General features: G+C 39.4%; 1 protein-coding gene across 1 annotated transcript in view; it reads right to left on the bottom strand.

The window, feature by feature from the left end:
* Window positions 1-21,470, bottom strand: part of csmd3b (CUB and Sushi multiple domains 3b) — a 300,140-nt gene that overhangs the window by 121,629 nt on the left and 157,041 nt on the right. Inside the window, exon 6 of the mRNA XM_069516453.1 lies at window positions 9,635-9,747. Within this exon, the coding sequence (XP_069372554.1) occupies window positions 9,635-9,747 (113 nt within the window). The remainder of the gene's footprint in view (window positions 1-9,634; window positions 9,748-21,470) is intronic.

Genomic DNA, 21,470 nt, shown 5'->3' with positions numbered 1-21,470 from the left:
AAACTGGGCCAAATATAGTTAAGAGTAAAAACAATTTTTGGCCTGTGCAAATCCATTCCCTGTATCAAGTCTCTGTTAATATGCATCATAAAACCTGTCCTGTGTGAATATGCATCAAAGTTAAATATGCCCATGTTAATATTCTAGCCTACAAGCAGAAGCTCTAATGCAAACAACAGATGGAAGAGCAGCTGCATTTAGGTAAACCATATTTATACTACTAAAATACTGCACATTTAACAAAACCTCATTTAACTTGCAACAGCATAAACAAGAACAGCACGAAATCCAACAGTTTGGCAATACACAATCAAAAGCTTTACAAATTACACACTGAGCCGTATATTATAAGCATCTGCTGGAATCTAATGTTTGCTTCATTCTTTCAAATCAAAACTAAAAACAATCTTGTCATTATCAGCTTTTATAACCCAAGGCCAATGCTACACAATGCTAAGTTACTTTTTTCATACCCTGCAAGTCAAAGAAATGGTGAGCATGGGATTCATCTGACAACAATTAATGAATCATAATTTAAGCAGTCCATAATGGAGGTATTTCTGGAGTGTATTTATGTTATTCTATTTTATTTAATCCTTTAATTTCAAAACATTTTAAGCAATTCAAGGAAAGATACAAATAGTTATTGAGCTGCGATGGGCTCCTCCCCCCTTTCTTAATAACAGTGTCATATCTTAACTGCATATACAACCAGACAGAGCCAGGTTCCAATGGATTCCAATCTTAATGCTAAGCTAGGCTAAAGCTAAATAGGAAAATATTAGATTGGTAATAATCTTCTCATCTAGTTCTTGGTAAAAAAAAAGTGAATACTCTCCTTGACATGAAATCTACAGGAGATTGTTTAATTAACTGTTAATAGAAAAACAGTTACGTTCAGAGCAATATATTCTTTATTTATTTATTTGCTTCCAATGTTACATTAACTCGAACATATGACTAAGTGGTTTGATTAACATGCACGGTACATGCCTCTGTCTGTATTGAGTTTGCCACCATTGGCATATATGTGCCATTATTATTATTAATCAGTGAATGAGGATAGTTGTCGGGCGCCCTTCACATTAGATGAGCTATTTTGAAACCAATGACCAACAATCATACAACATCCCCATGTCTCTATGCAAACTACATGTATTAATATAATCAAGTATGTTCTGTGCTACACATTCTTTAATGATCCCAGTGCTAACAACCCTTTTGACAGAGCGACAGCCGAGTACTGAGTCAACAATGATGGTTCCCCAATACTATGAAAAATGATAAAGGAGTAGTTCATAGATTTATGAGCTCATATGAACCCCTTGAGGCCGGCAGTGTGTCTGCACTCAGTTTGACAGATTCTTAACTCAAGGCTGAAAAGGGAAAAGGATTAATTTACACAAAACCGTATTGGTAAATTCCATATGTGCTCTTTTTACTTGGCTGTAATTATCTGAGGTAATTAGCTTTTTCGAGATGTGTGCACTTGATCACAAGTAGATTTGAGACATTATGAGTCGTATCTAAGGTACCATGCAGTCGAGAATATCCAATATGTCAACCTCCCTCAGGGGCAGGCTGTCTCTGTGCTACAGTTGAATAATGTCCTGGTACCAGTGGTTGACTGGTGATTCTTTTGTTCTGACTGACTTATTTTGTTGCCATAGCACTGGCTGAGTGATATTGCCGTCAGTTGTTCATTAAGAGCCAATCACAGCCCTGCAGACACAGAAACTCATGAATACGTAATGAAGAGAGATGATGGAGGGCCGTGATTGGTTGGTTCTGCCGCGGGGAAGGCAACCTATTGTTCATACCTGACAAACCCATAGACAACATGCAAACACACGCACACACAAAGCGCCTGCATGCAAACACAGCCACACCTACGCATGGATCGATACGGTCACACAAATACAGCTGCACACTGTCGCAACACATGAAGAAAAATACCAAGAAGCACATATTGATAGATTAATCAACTTAAAATAGACACACGCAAAGGCAACAATATTCAGACACACTTACAGACATGTGAGCTTACAATGCTGTATCTGAAGGAACACACACAGAAGAGGACACATACAAACACACACAAGCGCACACAGTGGCATAATCCACAAACACACACATTCACAGCCAGGTGTAGAGGGTGTAGTTTAAGGCACTGTACCGTGCAGGATAGTGTGAGCACAGAATATCTACTCAACGTAATCCTCAGCATTCGCTAAACCCCATTCATGCTTGGGAGAAAATGTTCCTGTTGCATTTGGAGAGATTCAGCAGAGAAACTAAACAAACAGACCGGAGAACGAGTAAACATTGGTAAATAACGGATGGAAGGAGGCAAGTGTACCTCTGATCTAGAAGTAGTAGAGTACTCTGTCTTAACTTATCTTTCGACGATGAAATACAGGGTTTCCAGGGTGTAGACAGTGTGTGTCTGCCTGTAATGCTTAATGCAGCAAAGTGTGCATGAGCAAGATGCTTAAAGGATCCAACATGAACAGTGCCCATGGGTGTGAGGGGGGGGGTTCATAGTGTCAGCCATTGTCATTGGTTATATCTCACCTTAGCCACAAGGGGGCAAACAGGCTTACTGAAAACCACTGAAAGGAAAACTAGCAGACGAGGTCTTTGCAGATCTGTGTACTACTATTAGCTGAGCATGCTAACGCTAATGGTCGACTGTTAGAGCAGTCAAACATGCTGTATTAAATTTCTTACATTTGTGGAAAGTGCTGACTCATAGTATTTCTCTTGATGAATCAACCAGTAGATGCATTCAAACATCGGCAGGCTGTGATTGGATGATCACTGCCCAGGGGAGGGGTTTAGTTAACTATTAATTATTTAAATGCACATCCATTTGTATCATTCACTTTTTAACAATGCTGATATTTTTGTACTTGTGCATACAGTACTTGCTGGAGGAGCAGTCACCAGAATGACAGCAGTTGGATAGCTGAGCGAATATGTGACTCATTGACTGAAAGCATCTGTGACTCACTGGTTGGCAATGTGACCGCGGCTTTTTCCTGCTATAAATAATTACATGGTGAGAAAAATAAAAATATAATAAAAAATAAAATCGTAAACTCACTGTAAAATTGTGTTCTCATTCATTATTCCTGTGGCTGTTGACAATTCAGAATTTTATTTGGCAACATGATTCACTGGTTTCTAGCTATGAGGGAGAGCTGTTCATGTTGTTAGTTTTTTTGTTTAAAAGGAAAAGATGACCAAAAGCAAATGTGTTATTCACTTTTACAGCTGAAGCCTACGGGTGCATGTGCTGGGGGTAAGAGAATAACTGTAACACAGCCAGCTTCATCTGGAAACTAGAGCCCCAACATATTGCTATGGAGCATCTGGGTTTCAGTACTTTGCTCAAGGGTACTTAGGCTCAGGCTTTTACCACAGCTTTCTCAATCTGTCCACACATTTAAAAACTGCGGTCCTCACATTTGTCTAAAACCCTCAAGCAAGCATGTGTCCATTATCACAACTCGATCTACAGAAGTTACATTCATTAAAAAAAAGATCAAACCATGTGATTTGCTGTTTCACTAAATACTTTTGGGTTTAATGAAGCTTTTAGCAAAATCTCAGCAAGATATATGATAATGTTTTAGATTTGATCATCACAGGATCCAGCTCGGTTATTACCTTCACCAAGGAGGAAAAGTTTTCACCCATTTGTTTGTTGTTTGGTTTGTTAGTTCGATGTCAAGCAGGATTACACAAAACAACTGAAAGGATTCCGATGAAACTTGGTGGAAGGACGCAATATGGGTCACGAAAGAACTCAATAGATTTTGGATGGGATCCAGACCAGGGGTTGGATCCAGGGCTTATCTACACTTTCTTTAACAATGTGTTTCTCAGGGAATAATTCATGCATCTAGATGAAAAAAAAAAAAAATCTGGCACCTATAGGGAACTGATATCAATAAGTGTGTGCAATCTGAAGCTGCTCTACTCAAACTAATGTACTTGTTGCGTTAATCCTCTGTCACTGCTGCCTATATCACTTTGCCACTTCATCACCCAACCACCACTAGTGCCATGGTCCCTTCAATTCTCTTTCTCACAGGAAGTCAGAAAGGCTTTTACTGCACTGAAAACGATCTGAGAGAACTTACACCAAAAATATTGGATTCACATTTCACTTGTTGTCCCTTCACTGACTGTTGAAACACAACCACTGAGTTTATGGTAAAGATATTGTCAGAGGACGGAGAAGGAAGATATGACGGAAAGAGAGAATCTACTTTACTTGACATCTTTTTACTCGTCTTAATTAGCTTTTTATTTTTAATTTTGACAATAAGACAACGCATCTTGGGATCCATAATACATTTTGTTAACTACAATACTGACCTACAAGCTGAATGTTTTAGTCATTCTGTGTCCCAGAATGCAATGCCACACCGCTTAGATACAGTCCCAAGTGATGTGATTCGAGAAGCAGGATGATTAAATTAACTTGCAGTAGTTCCCATGGTAAAGACATACTGATTTAATCATGGCTTGTCAAGTACGACCTTATAGCGTGCTTCAGAACACACTTGGAAATCACATACTAGCTTTATAGAATATGTTAAAGAGAGTAATTAAATGCATTTCTGGCCCTGAGGTGAAAAACTTGGAGATGTTGACATAGCTGAATAATTACTGAGCTTTAAATAAATAAATGACACTTGTTGTACTTGTATTTAGCTGTAAACATGATAGACAGGAGCAAAGAGATAGTGTATGGCATATTCTAATAACAGTCCAAAAGTTATAAAAACAAATGACAAACACTAATTAAAAAGAAAAAAGACCAATGAAAACCTGCCTGTAAATTAGTCTACTTTAATATTCATTTTATTTAAACTAAGATGTTAATGCTGGCATTTATGGATATTTGATGATTTCAGTAAATATTAATAAACCTGCCTGAGATTGAGGGAACTGAATGAAAATTATGTAAATATAAATAATTTCCTCCTTTAACAAGAACACTATGTTCTCGTGAGAGACACTAGAATTGAAATGTTTAATGCCCTTAATTGAGCTCTATCAACATATGGCCTACGGTGTGTTTTAAAACGCAGCCTTTGTGAATCATTTTGAAATGTCAATGAAGAATTCAAATGGACAATTAAGTCAGTGAATAGGGTTTAGCCATTAAGAGGCTGCAAGCTTCACTGGCATTTCCTGTTTCTAAAAAGAAAACTCATCCAAAGATGAATGAGTAGAAAGTAATCCTACGCTTGTGTAATTATTTACTAAAGGTGCGTGTGTAAGTCCTAACACACGTGTGCAGGTGTACGTTGTGTCAAACAAATCAGCAAACTAACATCAATTACCAGTCCTACTGTGAGGTGTCACTTAGGTGGCAGTTGTTCATCACATATGTGGGCTTCCACAGGCGTTGACAGAGCACATGCACGTGTTGTACGCTACACGTGAATATGTGCAGCACACGCCACCCCAGCTTACTGCACCTTACAGTTTGAAAGTTATCTGTGTCTGAGCAGTGGGCAGAGTGCATGTCAAACATCCTCATACCTAATCTAGAATTTGTTTTCCACATGATGATCCTCATATGAAAGTGTATCCAACTATTTATTTATTCAAATAAGTAGTGTCCATGAACTTATCATCTCTCTCTGACATCCATCTCTCCCTCTTTGATCGCTTTTTCTTTATTTTCCTCTCTTAGTTTCCATCTCTTGCTTTTTCAATGTTTTCTCTGGATCTCCTCACCATTGTACCACCTCGTATTAAATCAAATATACTTTATTGTCCCACAGGGAAATTTGTCTTGTTTCTTTCTCTGTTGTGACATTCATCTTCTCTTTCTTATGCTGCTACCCATCATGCACCCCTTTCTCTACAAACTTGGATAGTAATCATTGAGAGTATTATTAATTCAGAACTTCATAATTGGGCAGCAGAAGAAGGGGGAGACTTTTGCGATCTGAGTGGCTGACATTAAACACACAGACACACACGAACAGACGCACACAGTGTGTGTCCAGCACCTAGAGCCAACTGTCTCCCTCTGAGGTCTCAGACCAGAGTCTTACAAACTAAACTAATTCTGCCAACAAGGATTTGTTCATTTTGGTCTCAGACACAAATTTAGATTGTTTTGTTTTTTTTCATGTTTGCCACAAAACCTAACTAAACCAATGAGCTTTGTAATTATAAAAAAAAGGTTGCTGGCGACAAGTTGAATTTAGTAGACCAGAACCACATATGGCTTTCAGGGTGATATCACACTCTAAGTAAAAAAGAGAATTGGAATATCATTAAGTGGAACTATTAATAATGAAGTAAAGTTGATGAATACCCAAAGAATGTTTATTCAAAAATAAAACTAACGGTGTAGAACAGAAAAAATGCATAATAATATTATCAAGATACACTATTTAATGATTTAAGTGTTGTTCATGCAAATGAAGCTGTCTGTCAGTTTATTTTCCTCTTCATCAGTATGTTGAGAGTTTCCACAAGATATGAAATCAATAGGAGATCCATCAGTCATCTCACAAGGTCAGCCATTTCATTCAGGATATTGATCCATCCTCACTTCATACTGACACTGTTGACATGTATTTACTAACATGGAGTGAAGTAATAGATGATAAACGACTGGTTAATCCAGATAATGCATTCATTCTCCTTGTCAAACTGCTTTAATGAGGCTGAAATGATGAGAAATATGAGAAAATATGGATGATAACAGTTTAGCAAACATTTTTGAAACAATTAGTGAAGATTTTCCAAATCAATGTGCAGTGACTCTTTCAGCCCCCAAACCCAATGTCTCTGCTAATGTTTGAAATCCAACAAGGTAATGGAGATTGACAGCTGACAGGAAGTACCCAATCAATCCCAAGTTGGTTAAGAACTCCTCCACTGATAAATCAACTAACCCATCAGACTGACACCTCTCATTAACACACTGATTCATCTGTTAACTCATTTAGATCAATTACAATCAATTAAAACTATTTAAAGGCAATCTCAAGGGGAGTGGTCAGCCTGTCAGCCAATCAATCAAGAGTCAGACGAGGAGAGAGGTGAGAGGAGGGTGAAAAGGATACAGGAGAGGATTAGAGAGAATGAAAAGAATGGGGAAGAATGAGAGGGAGGAAAAATGCATGAGGTTTAATAACGACTTGAATTTCGATAATTAAAAACCTCTAAACTGTACAGCCTGCTGCATGTGTACATAAAGAACCTTTCATTGACTTTCATACATTGGTTTTGATATAATGACTTGTCTACATTCCAATTATTGGTATTACTTTTTATGTGTTTTTTCCTCTGTAGACAGTGGGGACATAAAATAAACCTTACAAATCACAAAATTAATAATATAGGGTCATAACAAACCTAATAGGCTTTGAGACATTATGCAGTTAATATAAGTGAATATAGAATCACCAATGAATTAATAACAGCCTCAATCACTCACTTGGCTTAATTGACCAATGTGAACAAGACAGTAAAAATAACGTGGTCATTAAAAAAACCTACAAATTTAAATATTTAATGTAAGTAATCTCAATGAGAAATAAATGTCCTTTAAAACAATGAAACAACTTGAATCAATTTGTGCAGCAGTAAACACAATAATGGACTTTTCCATTAAGTCCTAAAGCAAATATTGTAAAATACATTCAGTGGCCACATGAATACACAGAGATACAGTTATGTATTTAGCTACTTCAAGGAGGTTATGTTTTCACCTCTGTCTGACTGTTTGGATCACGGACAAACCCATTAAGGTTAATTGCAAGATTTTTTTCCGTTTTCCCAGGAAATAATTAATGGATCTTGATGAAAAAAATCAGGCACACTTAGACGTATGAAATCAAAGTGTCCAAGCATTGATTGAGTTTCACAGGACTTCTTGGTCTTGGAGGAGATGTGCCATTCTGGTGCATTTTATTTCTAAAGTTAAAAACATTAAAAACATCTATTAAACCAGCTACTAAACAATATTTGGCTCGTCAACATTCAAACTCAAGAGCTACTTTCTCAGGTGTTAAATATCCACGTTCGGAAACCACAACTCATCCGTCTGAAGAAAGATGAAAATCAAATCAAAGATGTTCAGAGGGGTTTCTCTGTGATTGAGTGACAGCTGGAAACAAAAATGAACACCTGACCCTAATTCTGTCCAAACCAGTGTCGCAGCGTGATTGAAGAAATACTCTGGTGCGGATGGAAGAAACGGAGGCAAACAGAGCAGAGAAAAAATAGATCTAGAGTTTAACGAGAATGAACGGAGGGAGGGAGGAACAAAGAAAACAGTTTTGTGAAACACATTGCGTCACTGTGTTGCGCGCGCGTGTGTTAAATGCCGTCTGTTTTGTGTCAGAACATGACACTATCGGGGTTGCGTGTTTTTCTCTGACAAACTGCACAAATGGGATGCAGGTCTGATGACAGCACGTAGTGCAGACTCCAACTCCTGAGTCCTGGCCTTTTTGGACGGGCGAGCACCTCATTCTGCTCTCACCTCTCTCGTCCGCTTGGTATTTCAGCGACTTGCTGTGAACTTGAATGTGCTGAAGTGAGAGGCGAGGCACGGCAGGGAGCGTGTCAGTAATAATCAAGTGGCGTGGTGCAATTTTGGTATCACGCATGACCACGACTTGTGCCGCCCTCCCACTCAATCAATGACGCATGGAGGAAGGAGCGGTGTGCTTCGGTTTTCATTTGTTTAATTTTCGGATAAAAAACACACACAACATGTTCTGGGTCATTAGATTTAAGTAGATTACAGAGTTGATTGATCGACCATGATTGATTTCTTGTGTCTGTCAATCCGTCCTGTTTCCAACTGTGCTGCAGGCGTGTCCGATGCCTCTGGCCATGAAAATACCAGACACAGCTCCATGTGTGTCTTGTGATGTTCAATGGACTTTATGCACCATGCATGGGTGATTATTTTTTGGAAAACAAAAACTGAGACTAAAACAAAACATGGAAGAGCATAAAAAACAAGTATAGAATATAAGCCCTGTCTGTTCCAGCCTGTTTGCGCAGTTGCTACAAACATTCATCTCTGATTATTGCTGTTAAGAGACGTGGACGTTGCCAAATGAATTTCCAAATATTTTCCACCAGTTAGGTTTGTGTCAAAGAAATCTCAATGTACGCCTCCGTGAGCAGTAACCCGAGAGAAAAAGAGAGAAAGGAAGAAAGAACGAGACAGCGGAGGAAGGGAGATGAGGAAAGATGGAGACAGAGAGGAGAAAGTGTAGTGGAGAAGAGACAGGAAGACTGGAGTCAACAGGCGTAATTAAAGGGAGTTAGAGGCAAAATTGTGGGGAAATAACTGTCAGTTGAAACGAAAAAAAAAAGCAACAGGGAGAAACGGATAAATAAAAAGGGTAAAAAAAGGAAAAGCAAAGCAGCAAAACAGAAAAAGAACCCAACATTAACAAAGAGATCAGTAGAAACTTTACCTACAAAGTCCTCAGTCACAAATATAATGTGCAATTTTATACATTTCTTTTATTGTGGGGACAAAAATCTGTTGAGTCACAGTACAGGGTTAGGCAGTAGTTATGGTTAAGGTGTAGTTTTTATGGCTGTCACCCTATCTTACCCATCTTACCTTGATAATGTCCGCTGAAACCACGGTAACGGTGGTTGGCGTCAGTCACAAAATGAAGTCTCAGCCAGTTCTTGTTGCTGACAATGGGTGATGGGACATTACTGCCTGACAACCTGAAAGATAAAAAGGAGAATTTAAGAAATGGAACAAACAACAGATCGCACACAAATGATCACTTAGAGAAACTTAACTCCAACGCTTTTTACACCTGATCCAATAGGTCCTTTGAAATGTGGATCTTTGAAAGGCATGTGGGAGTACACCCAAAAGATTGAAAGAAGAACCAAGCTAAAGTCTATAAAACAAGGTAAAAAGGTCACTGCAACAAAAGCTGATAATCAGCCTTAAGTTCAGTCCACTTAGTTTTCTTTCACTTCCTTTATCTTGCCTGTATCTCAGTGAGAACACTGACTCTGTGTTTGTAGCCGCCATGTAGAATGAAGTGAGAACAAAGTGCACCATGAATTATACACAGTGTCAGGACTTCACCGCCCAAAACACAACCAGTCGGTTCCAGCATCTCTGAACTTGAGAGCTGCTGCTTTTAATGAAGCAGGAAATCTAATGTCTTATTCATCATTTTTGCAGAGAGCCTGGTTGTGGAATTTGACCCAGCAACTCTGACCAAAAACCTCTCATGGCTGTTTCCAAAGTTGGACTTGGTTGCTGGTGTTGTATTGGACCAAATCATAGTAATTATTATTAACTCTTATCTTCCTACACAACTTGTTAACTACATTGCACCTAATAGACTGCTATATGCAAATCAGACAGGGTTTCAATTACACAGGAATATGGGACTACTGGACTGTCACACTGGAATGTACCACTTTTAACAAAAGCCTTTTTTGCAATGAAGTAAGCTCATGCTCTGAGACTTTGATGGCACACAGCACCAGTACATTGGACCCAATTTGCAACTCTTTAATCAAACAGGGATGGCAAGATCCCTTAATTGGCTGGGAAGACGAACAATGCTCTCATTGGTTGGTGACATGAAGCATGGCAGTTCATTGCTGGCAGAATTTTGCTGCAGTCCCTTATAACTTCAAATACCTACAGCTAAAATACAATCACTGCCACCATAACCCCCATTTCACATCACAACCAGTCCTCTGCTGTAGGGTGCTTTCATTTTGTAGTGTCAACCAACAGGTAATATCACCTTGACTGTTACATTTCAGACAGAGGTGCACACGGCCATAAACAGTGTAAAGTATGAAGTGGGCTGCCCTCTCATGTTCGTGTGTCTCCTTCTATAAACCCCGGCTGTTAACCTTCACAGTCCATTAATATCAACTTACACACACAGACACACAAATGCATGCTCACACACACGGATAGTGGCATTACGGTATATACACTTCCACACTACACATACACGCTCCAATAACAGCTGTTAAAGTAGAGCAAAAGAATGCTGAGCAGGGTTTTTAAAGGGTGTGTGTGTGAGAAAGAGAGAGAGAGATAGAGGGTCACCTTGTGCCCTAGATCAGAAGGATTCTCTGAGTCGAGCTATTAGTCACACACACACAGACATACAGAACTTACACAAACACATCTACACACAGTGGTTTCACAGGCCCAGATACACATAAAACAGCCTAATTTACATACATCACCAACACAACTATACAAAAGCATTACTGTGAATTGGAGGGAGCGATATAAATAAAGAATATATCCTTGGTTTATGGTCATTTATTGGGATTGTGTCATTAAATAGCTTTATACAATTTATATTTCTTTGGGGATAAAACATACCTTACAAAAAGAGGGAGAACAGAAACGTATTTATCTGTATTGTTTAAATCTACTTGTGTGTCACGTCTCATTTTAGATCAGTGGTGGGGAACCTCCGGCCTCTGGGGTGTTGGACATGTTGATGTGGCCCATGAGACTATTCATAAATACAAAAGAGAATAATGTATACTAATATATCCTTCAAGGTTTCCCCCCCTGACTGTACGTCTGTTTGATCACAGTCAGAGTGAATGTGAAACATGTAGCTGATATGTTTCATCACTGATAAGTATCATGGCAACTGTCAAGAAAAAGGTAGACACAGAATGTTGAGCGTTCCAAGAGACATGGACAAACGATATTATTTTTGTTGAAGTAAAATAAGAAAAGCCAAGGTTTGGTGACACACTCTCAGTGATAAAAAGGCCAAGCATGCAGCTGAACAGGATAAGATTCAAGGACAAATGAGTTTGGATAATGTTTTTGTGCACAAGGAGAAGAAATCACAAGAAGCTGCTACGTCTAAGAGGTTAATACCTCATTCAGAAGGAGAATTTGTAATGGAGTGCCTTGTAGCCACTGCAGAGCTGCCTGCACTGGACAAAGTAAAATTCTCCCAAAACATTTGTTTGTCTTGAAGAGCTGTTGCAGAGGGGATTACTGATGTGGCACAAGATATTGAGATTGAAAAAAAAAATACTGAGGGAAACAACAAGGAATTTCGATTTTTTTCCTCACTGTCCTGTGATGATACAAAAAACAGTAAATATCCAGTTAATCTTTTTTTGAGTGGGCTTACTGCTAACTGCTTTTATCTAAGAGGGAAGTTTGAGCAAGTTGTATTGGCTGAAACCAGCCGTGAATAGCATCAACATCACTAGCATCTGACATCAGACGAATCACCAATGAAAAATTAGTTCCAGTCATGTCATTAGGGAGATTGTGATAATTCAGTATGGCCTGTGAAGGATGTTGTACAAGATGCAAACAGACGTTTTTAGAAAGAGAATAAAAAAATCCCATCTCAGTTGTAGATCATATTCAAATCATATTTAAATTCTGATTTAAACTGGATACACTATTTAATCAATGTTGATTTAGTCTATTAGCTGCAGTGAACAAGATGGAAGACGATCAGATAATAGAACTACTGGACGATAACTGAGATCAGTATTGACACAAGTCATTTGCAATTTCCAATATATGTGCTATGGGTAATCTCTTCAAGACAGAAGCTCTATATGAAACATAAGGTCTAAAATGAAAACACAAAAAATATATGCAAGGCCCTGGATAAGAGATTGAAAAAGTCCTCAAGTATAAAGTCTTGTTTTATGTGTTATGAGATGGAATAAAGGTGATATGCTTCTTTAAACCTGCTCTGAGTAATGTTTGGTCACAGGAATTTGTTCTGGTAAACGATTAAGATGCTTGTCTGCTTCTGCTGTGCACAGGCTGAAGGAGATTGCATGTGCCTGCTTAACAATTAGGCACAGGAGCACGATGTGGACAAAACCTCAAGAGACCAAAGTGCCCAAAAATAGATTAACCTTTTCTGGAGGAAAAAAACACTGACCTCAGTTTAGACCCAGGAACAGAGACAGGTTAATGTCAGGCACTTGGATAACAATGAACATCATGTTCAGTCCGGTCCTTAAGAAAATGTACAGCGTGTCCCACAGGTATCAGCCCAAGAACTATGTGTATATATCTAACAGGGTTATGATCTGGGTATTTATCATAATCTGGTGCACGCTGAAACACAGCACGAACATTTGATTGGTATTTATCTTGGGTTATACTTATTTTCTCTTCTCCTCCTCTTGCTGCTTCTTCCCTGCCCTCCATTTTCCTTTCTTCAGAGCTCCTCTCCATGGCTCTTCAAAAGTGCACATTAACACTTATTATTCATGTTTACAGCTCCTGCTACAGTATCATTACCCAGGGTACATCATTAAGGGTAGAATCTGTTCCTATATTAAAGAGGAATTAAATCATAAATCTATACAGACAGCTGCTCTATGTGTGTGAGAAGTTAAAATAATACACTAAGTACTCAGGAAGCACTTTAAAAAGTCTGAAGAGCAAGACGGAGGTATAATTAGAACTATTTCTCTTCCAGCAGGGGCTGCGAGATTAGAGAAACAAGTTGGCGACTAAAAAGGTCACCAATCTCTATGCCCTCACCAGCTGGGATCACCTCATCCACACGACATTTTGAGATGTATAGTACAGCTACTGCATAGGACCCTATCACATTTGGAGGATGAAAATACTCTAATAAATAGACCTTGTGTACTTAGCAACTACTTACATGGATAATTAAAGCTTAAAACGAAGCTTCCAGCAGAAAACCTAATGCTTTCAAAAAAACATCAGCTTCTGAGCTGCAGAGACGCCAGTTGATTTTCCCCATGTGGACAATTTGTAATGCATTATTAAATTATTCATCTATGCTGAGGGATCCCGTTTGTGACTGGTGTTTCCCAAATATCTGCAATAAAAGCACTTCAGGGGAGCCCTGAGGTATCATAGTTCATCTTTTTATTTGTTACTGTGGTCTGAGAAGGAATCATACTTGGTGCTTTGACAGCGACCCAGGCATTGAGCGGAGACCTGATACAAGGGAAAATAAAGTGAAGATGCCATTGATCATCAGCAACAGGTAGTTTCTTTGCTTGAATTCATCAATGAAGTTTAAAAAAAGGGTCTCAATGATTAACTTGCAGCATGCATCTGTTGTGAAACTGACTGAATACGTATCACACTTACAACATCTGACTTGTTATAGAGGAAAATATCGATGCAGTTAATTGGTGTTCTCTGGAAATTTAGAGAAAAAAACAATTCCTCTGGTAATATTTCCCTCGTGCAACAGTTTTGTATAAAGCTCAGTAGATCCCAATGCAGTATTTCATTTTGGAATACAGTGGTTGTTCTTGCAAATGTGCATTGAACTCAAATTACAAGTATCAGCAGTCTAAACAGGTAAATATGCTGATTAAATACAATAGACCGTCCTTTGTGCCACTCTTCCTCAACGAAAATACAAGCCAGTTGTTCCACTAGCAGTACAGGAATGAAAGAGAGGGAGGAAACAAAGAAGCATGGGGTGAAAGGAGGGTGCAAGAAGGTAAAGATTGATGGATGTACGGTTAGACACGGAGTGAGAGAGCAAGGGAAACACGGAGGAGAGGGAGGAAGACACACAAAAGCTGAATGAGCTACATCACTTTACTTGCTCTATTTTAATTATTCATTTTAACATTTAAGCAGAATGTTATCAGAAAACACAAAACACTGTTACTAGAGAGCAGATTTTGCAGTGAGTTATTTTTAGCATAAAATTTAATATAAAAGCAAGAGAGGCCACTTCACTGAGATGGCCCGGGACAGAAGCCCTCTGGGCAGTTACAGCTCAGACCTCACTTGTCTTGCTCAGCCGATCAGCAGCCTTGTATACACTGAAACATTGCATCTTGCTCTGTACCTACTCTCTTATGAGGGGCATCTCAGGCATGGAGCTGTTTTGGTTTGCGTCCTGTTTTAGTATGTTATTGTTAGGAACACTCCATACTGGGGCACCTCAGGGATCCGTGCTTGAGCCCTCTTCTCTTTACATTTCAAAATATTCCCTTGGGTCTAAGTATCCACATGCATGGCTTCTAATATAACTTCTTTATAGACCTCAGTGGCTGGGACATCCTTCTAGCAGGCCTTCATTTTGTGAACCCCTTACAGACTAGATTAGTGGCAGTACCTCTGGTCTGATAAACCCAGAAAGACACGTCAATCTGCTGCTCATCAACCTCCATTGGCTACACATGGTTGCCCAAATAAAATTCTACTCACATGATTGCTGTGCCTGAGCAAACACAGTCCATATGGTTTGTGGTTGAGGTTCCTCGATAGTGTAAAAAGCCACCAAATGCTATGAGAGCAGAAGTGTATCTATATATATCGTAAAGAGTCTCTGAAGGACTAATTTCTTATGAGAGCTCCTCCACTCCTAACAGTTCTCAACATGCCTAACTCACAACTGCTGTGCACTTTCGCTACAGTTCTTTGCCTGATCTCCAACATGTTCTCTTATTGAATAAATGTATGACTTATTCAAGGTCTTCTTCGGTTCTGAAGCTTCGGGGTTGTCCCTTAAGCGTCTGCCTAAAAAGTGAATGTGATATAATTGATGTGAATGATACAAATTCATATTTGACTTGCGGGAGTGTTCACATGAAGAGAGTTTCTACCTTTAATGAATGACTGGCTCTACACAGAAACGCAAAATCCATGCAAAGGTGGTCACGGGGGTTAGAGAGCTACACTACTCTTACTACTACAGTTACTTTTGTGTGTGCACGTTTAGCTGTGTGTCTTCTGGTGTGTGCACGTCTGTGGCTGGCTATTCATTAGACAGTAGGGGAATGCTACTTAATCAGGCGATCTGTCTTAATAGCCTCCGCTAATTAAGACAGGTGGGAACTGCCACACATAAACCCACAAACACATTTGAACATGCAGAGAGAGGGAGGGAGAGAGAGAAAGAGAGAGAGAGAGAGAGAGAGAGAGAGAGAGAGAGCTCTGTCACACACTTGCATTCACACAGAGAAATGAGAACACACCAACACACACACTGCAGGAGCGTTGCGCAGAATGTAGTCTAGGTGGAGCCATCATCAATCAGTATACAGAGACAGAGAACTCCTCTGTCTGTGCTTGTGTCTGTGTTCGTGCACGGGATTGTTTAGACACTGTGTATATGCGTATATGCGCATTGTAAATGTGTCTGCGTGTGTGCGTGCTTGTGTGTGCGTGCTTGTGTGAGCGCGCCTGCTGTGTCGCTCTCCATCAATCTCAAGTGGGCAGAGAGTAATCAGTGTTCACAACAGGACCCTGCTTTGTGCTCCCTCACTTTATCTCATCTAAATGTCTACCCTCCTCCTTGCTTTCCTTCTTGTGGAGCAGCAAGGTGTTTTTAAAAACTGGCTTGTTCACAAGGATGAATTAAAGCATGAGTGAGTGGCTGTGGACCACAATGGGGACAGAAAAAAAAATCACTCTGACATAGATAATTTATAAATTAAGCAAGTGGGCATTAACCTTTGAAACTTAAATGAGGCAGCTTTTTACAGTTCGGGTCGGGCTCCTTGGCTCCAGAATAAGAATATTATTCATGCTGCAGGATGTTGTGACAGACAGTTTTCTAAATTGTGGCAACAATTTGAAGAAAGTTCTTTGGTTGTCTATAAGTTTGGTGCATAAGAATCTCACTGGCTTGCAAACAACTCAACTCCTGCCAGCCAGGCCTTATCGTCCAGCATCTTCGCCTGACCTCACTAATGCTCTTGTGGCTAAATGGGATCAAATCCCTGCAGCCAAAACCTTATGGAAATGCTTCTCAGAACAGCGAGTTGGATATTAGTACTGCGGTCTTTTGAATGAGAAGATTAAAGTTCACAATTTGAAGGAATGTTTGGATGCCCACATTCACTGTATAAACCGATAAACCAAAATAATTATCTTAGTACTGTTTAAAATCATGTGAATGGCTCAAAGCATTGTCTGATACATTCTGAAAATACCCAAGCCTAGAGTGAGCATTGCAGCATTTAGCGATAAGGCTAAATGAGGCTCTGACAGAACTACTGTGAAGACTTGATAACAATTTGAATGCTAAATCAATAAACTTTAAATTAAAAACTGTAGTTTTCCAGACACAAACAGCAGTGTTTTGTTGATTATAGAGGAAAGTATGCTCTGTGAAGGATTGTTGTACCATCTGTTGGGTAATTTATGTTTGGGATGGCAGAGCAGGCAGGTTGCAAATCCAGCAATCATCTTCTACTGCTAGCTGTGATTGAAAACACAATTATGCCCGCTGAGAAACTGTTTTACATATATGACTACATTACTGGTCATATGAATATAATACGTTAAAATGTTAAAATACTTATGTCTGGCGTCAGAGTCAATGTCATGGCACGGACCCAAATTGGCACATGAAACATCGTCATGTTTTTAAAATTTGATTTGTTTATATAAAATAATTAGAGAATAATGTTTTTGTTTTGTGTTTGTTGATGTTCCCCCTCGTGTGAGACAATGTGTCCCGTCCTCTTTTAAGAATGTTTCTTTTCCTTTGACAGACAAGGGTGAAACTGGGTGATTAAGCCAGTCAACACTCCATAACTTGTCTTTGTCACTTCCCCCTCTCCTCCCCTGTCTCTCTTCCCTTCCCTTCCTCTCCTTCCTCCTGCTCTTTCTCCAGGGTTTACTCATCATCACTGTCTGTTCACTCCTTTCTTTTAGCTCAGTCTCTTCCCAGTGGTGACTGCAATTCTGGGCGGCTCCCCCACCTCTTCTCAAACTATCTTTTGTGTGTTTCTGTGTGTGTGTGTTTCTGTGTGTGTGTGTGTGTGTGTGTGTGTGTGTGTGTGTGTGTGTGTGTGTGTGTGTGTGTGCGTGTGCGTGTGTGTGTGTGTGCGTGTAGCCTGCGGGACAGCTATAGCAGTAATCAGAGCAGAGACAGGGACTCGGAGGGAAAGTGGGAGGAGAGGAGGGGGACAGAGACAAGGAGACGGAGCTGGTGTTATTATTATTACATTACATAATATTATAATTTCATCACCCTAGCTTCCACTATCCGTGGCTCACTACTTAATGCACTATACTTTCCAAGCACACACACACACACACACACACACACACAAAAGGAGGACACAGCCAGAAACACATGCAGCTAAAACAAAGACATATATGCACATTGACATTTGCAGAGACTCTGTATAATACAGGAAATGACAATGACAACACATTTATGACGGTAAAATTAATTTCCCATGGCCTGTCCAAACTACATATCTCGCTCCAGTGGTGCTCAAACTCTGGTGTAGTCCCCTGGGTTTGGCTTGGCACCACCTGGAAACGTCTTTTCTCTGCTGTGGGAACGATAAATTTCAAATTTCAAGTCCGCAACCGTGACCTTAAAAAACACATTGTTGTGTTTTTCTTTTAACCTGGGAAATGTGTATATGTATATAAATATATGTATATATATATATATATATATATATATATATATATAAAACAAATTGAAAGCCTTGGAGTGTAAGTGACCTATTTCAGGTTTTATCCTGAGTGAATGTGTCTAACGTGACTTTGTTTGCATAAACACTATAATCTAATTATCACACACTAATCCAATAATGAACCTTACTTTGATTCGAAGAGTAATTTGATTAAACTGTTTACATGCATAACAGAATAAGATTTATCTTAATGCACCAATCTTAATGCAATCTTGCATAGCGTGTGTTGATTGAATTAATTGTCATTTGCCTTTTCCCCTATAGGCAACGAGGAAAGTGCGAAACTGCCGTCGTAAAATGCAAAGGCCCGTCTCCTCGGCTGCCGTTTTTCGACTGCTCCCATGTGACAATTGTGCAGTTTGTCCAGATTTGAAGCATCAGTGCCAGTGATGAAAGAGACAGTCGCTCTAAAAATTAACACTCTCATATACTGTGCAAGCTGTGCAACTCCGGAGAACTCAGATGGACGGGCTTGTTCGGCATATGGTGTTTACATCTCTTCTCTTCTCTCCCTATAATGTGATAATTTCACAGTCCTCCACACATTTCAAACCTACACCTTCTATATGACCTAAGTTTTGCAAAAATTGAGGGATTGACTTGTTAAAATTGTTTTAATCCAATTGCAATGTTTTTCCCGTTTCTGCACTTCTGCTTTTCTCGTCTCCCTCCCTCACCTTCTTATACCTCGCATCCCCCCCTTTTTTCTCCCGGCTCCTCTCGTCACCCCAATTGCCCTTCTGCTCCTCTTTTTTTTACCCATTTGTGTCTTGTCTCCTGTCTCCTCTGTGCCTCTCTTGTCGTCTTCTGCATGGCCTCACACCAGTTTCCTAAAACGCAATGACACTTCTCTCGCTGTCGTCTTATTTTTGCCGGCCCTATCTTCTCTCCTCTCCCTAGCTTTGGCTCCCACAAATCAGAGAGTGAAGTTCCCACAAGATCACAGTCATTTATTTCAAAGGCTATCAAAGGTGTGGGTTAATATTGTGGTAAATTTGCTTAGACATGCCCAGACAATAGCCTTGTGGATCTAAATTATTCTGTGGGACACCAGAAATTGGATTTAAAAATTGATGTTCCCAGAGAAACGGTATGAAGGTCAGTGGTGTAACCTATGAGCCCTAATGCTACAAATAGATCCAGGAGGAAACAGTCTACATCATGAACTGGTTCTCTGGCTCTCTATGAAAGTCATTTGGCCTGTGAATGGAGCTGGTAATGGATTCTCCAGAGTCCTGCCTGACTCTGGTTCTCTACAAGAATAAAGCTCATGCTTCCTTCAGCTCAGGGACATTTATCCCTGCTATTCTGCTGGCGCGACATGATTTCAAAAACTGAAAATCATCAATGTATAAGAAATATACCGGCAGCCAAACATTGCTTCAGTAAATATTAGTTATTGTGACTGTTTAGAAACAAAAATGTGACTGTTTCAGTGCTATATAAATTCAACTGTCTTAAAAAACTATGTGATCAACATGTCTTCAATGGCAAAATGTAGTGTAACATATAAACTGAGCTAAACTAAGCTCAGATCAGATCAGCCTTAAACTCGATGGGGAAATCCACTTACAGCAGCAGATCGTCAAAATGAGGTAGACAAGAGAACGCACGAAAGAATAAAAGAGAGTAAAAATTAGCAACAGAAATCTAATGAAAATTAGATTTTAAAAAAATGCAGAGAGTATGTGAGAATGTAAACAATATACAACTTTATAAGGAGATGTGTGACTTCATATAATGAGCAGTGATAAAACCGAGGAACTATGGATTTGGGTTATCGGTATAAAGTTCTGCTTACATTCAGTTCTTCTCACCACAAATCTGGAGAATATATTTTCTTCCTCGCTAAACATTTGAAAAATTTGAGAAATCCTGCATAATTTACGTCCATGTTTACATGCTTGCCGTTTCTTAAATTCTTGCATTTTTGCTGGCACATTGCTTATTTATTACCCACACCAGTCGATCGGCGGAATATGACATGAATGTGTATCACATCACTGGCTCGTGCCCATACATTAATGTCCTCACGCACAAGACAAGACACAAACAAAATCCAGAGCCACTAAAAACGGCTCCCTGGTGCTAGCAGTGGCTTTAAACTCCAGAGTAGCTTTAAATATGCAGAGAAACGCTGTGACTGCAGTCATTACTGACAATACAACCTTTATTTGAATAGCTATACACAAAACTGGGACATAAACTTTAAGTCACAAGTGCAGCACCAGACTGTTCTGCTTCCCTGCTCGTAAGTTTGTGTTTCCCTATGTCTTTAGATACATATTTGAAATAACCTGATATGTGTGTTTGTTTGTTGTGTATGTGTGAAAAACAGAAAATGTGTGTGTGTATTCAAGGTCACTGCTCCATTTCCTATTCGGGATAGTGCTGCTATCCCAGCATCCTCTCTGCCAGCAGCATTGATTAGCACTCGGCAAGCATAACATCACACACTCAAAGACACACATATCCTCTCTCTCTCACACACAAACACAATCTTACACACAGCTTCTTTTTCACATCTTGAAAACAAGTAGAAAATGCTTCACACTTTGGATCTCTCATGCAAACTCACACACAAACATGAGACCTGTACAACATTTTTACGGACTAAGAACAAACACAGCAGAACAAGATAAAGATTTTGATGGATGATGTTGAAGAAGTTGGTTTTATATCTCTGGTTTTAACCAGGACTCATTCTCATTGTCTCTCCATGTCTCTGCAGGTTGTTAGTACCTGTCACAGTAATACCTGTTGACCATTTGTGAAAATGGTAGCGAATGATCGAGGTAGAATTTGCACCGGGTAGGAAAACGACCTCTGTGTGTAGGGACTTTAAATGATTCAGTGAAACTACAACATTGATTATGTTTTGTAAACTATGACTTCTTACTTATATTGTTACCCATAAAAGTGACTTTAACATTCACTTCGGGAAGTTTTGATTCAAAACTAAAATGCCTTGCTTGTAAATCAAAACATTCTTTACAAAAACTCTC

The sequence above is a fragment of the Paralichthys olivaceus genome, chromosome 20 (genome assembly GCF_024713975.1).
Source record: "Paralichthys olivaceus isolate ysfri-2021 chromosome 20, ASM2471397v2, whole genome shotgun sequence".
NCBI classification, from domain to species: domain Eukaryota; kingdom Metazoa; phylum Chordata; class Actinopteri; order Pleuronectiformes; family Paralichthyidae; genus Paralichthys; species Paralichthys olivaceus.
The sequence above is the reverse complement of the archived record's forward strand: the minus strand, read 5'-3'. Positions and strand labels throughout refer to the sequence as shown.